The 1528-nt window shown below is 38.9% G+C and overlaps 1 protein-coding gene across 1 annotated transcript in view; it reads right to left on the reverse strand.

Annotated features, from left to right (window-relative positions):
- The window catches only part of LOC104713029 (protein STRICTOSIDINE SYNTHASE-LIKE 12-like), a 3053-nt gene continuing 1664 nt past the window's right edge, over nucleotides 140–1528 (reverse strand). The window contains exons 2-3 of the mRNA XM_010430060.2: nucleotides 813–1082; nucleotides 140–680 (exon numbers count right to left, since the gene is read on the reverse strand). Of these exons, the coding sequence (XP_010428362.1) occupies nucleotides 203–680; nucleotides 813–1082 (748 nt within the window). The 3' untranslated portion in view covers nucleotides 140–202. The remainder of the gene's footprint in view (nucleotides 681–812; nucleotides 1083–1528) is intronic.

A 1528-nucleotide genomic window follows, 5' to 3' on the forward strand; every position in this document is an offset into this window, starting at 1 on the left:
AAAAAAAAAAAAAAAAAAAAAAAAAAATGGTAATCACCTTATTATATCATTATTATACCTAGAAACAAATGTGTCATTATTATACCTTATTATTAGAGGCAGGAGGTGATATTATTATAACTTAATTAAGGTCTAAATAGAGACATTTCAAGATAATTTCAAAAATGGTAATCACCAAACAACGTTATGAGTAATAACTAATTTAAAGTTTCATGATTCCGGCGAAAGGTCCGGTAAGAGTTCCGATATAGAGATTGCCGTTGAGCTCGTTGACTTCACTAAGCAAAGTATTCCCAAACTCATTCTTGAGAGAAATGGTCTGAAGCACTTGTCCATTGGAGTCTATCTTGACCGCCTTAGGGTCGGTAGGCACGACAACCTTGTTCACGACGGAGGCGACCCAGAAATTTCCGGTAGAAGCTGACCTCCTGATGTTGTCGGGGTTCGAGACAAGGTTTGAGAAGTCTTCGGAAGTTCCAGCTTTGGGTCCTGTAATCCAATATCTCTTGATGTTACTCTTTATGAACTCGCTGACCAAAACGAACGAACCATCAGAGCTCACGGCGCAACCAGCCCCGCCACTTAGACCTTCCATTAACTGAGTCACGGTTTTGGTAGCTGGTTCGTATTTGAAGAGCTTTCCGCTCGCGTCTTTTAATCCTACTGCTATTAAGACTTCGCTGCATTGCATAACCAACAGTTATTTAGTAAGCGATACTATTATTTATTAGTTACATAACTTCATATTTGTAACATGTCTATCATAACTCGTTCATAAGTATTTATTATAGAAAGGGAATAAAACACTTTACCGTGGGCCAAACTTGGAGCTGAAGGAAGTGAAGTAGACGACGCCGGTGGTGGGATCAACGTCAAGACCGTCGAGAAATTTGAAGGGCTTTCCGTCAAGACTGTCGGCGATCTTTGTGGCCAAACCTCCAGCGGGAGAGATAACGTGAAGACCCAACGGAGCATCGGCGACGTAAAGATCACCTGTTTTGCTGTTTAAGGCTATTCCAGATGGTCGACCGCACTTTCCGGCGAAAGCGAAACCTAATGCTCCGTTGCACCATTTCGAGTTCCTAAAAAGTAATCAAACCAATTGAATATATAACGATTAAAAATGTCAATGACAGTTCTTGTCTTGTCAAGACAAAGGATATAAATTAGGACAAGGTTATTTCTTTTGTCTAATAAAATCACAGAGCTTACAAAATATTTTGTCATTAAGAGAACGCAACATAAAACAATTCAGACATGATCAATATATATACAAACACGTCTTAATAACATTAGATGACAATTGATATTTTATTAAAGAAAAAAAAAGATTCCTTGAACAAGAAGCAAAATCAGATCAAATAAGTTATAATCATTGAGACTAAGAAGGAGAAACTTACGAGGATTTCGTCATCTGGGCAAAATCAACAAAACCATTCTCGGGAGTATACTTGAGGATTTTACCACCGGAGACACCGGTGTAGAAACCTTTGCCGGTGGGATCAAAGGCGAAAGATTCAGGGCCTGA

The sequence above is a fragment of the Camelina sativa genome, chromosome 9 (assembly GCF_000633955.1).
Source record: "Camelina sativa cultivar DH55 chromosome 9, Cs, whole genome shotgun sequence".
Taxonomy (NCBI): Eukaryota; Viridiplantae; Streptophyta; class Magnoliopsida; order Brassicales; family Brassicaceae; genus Camelina; species Camelina sativa.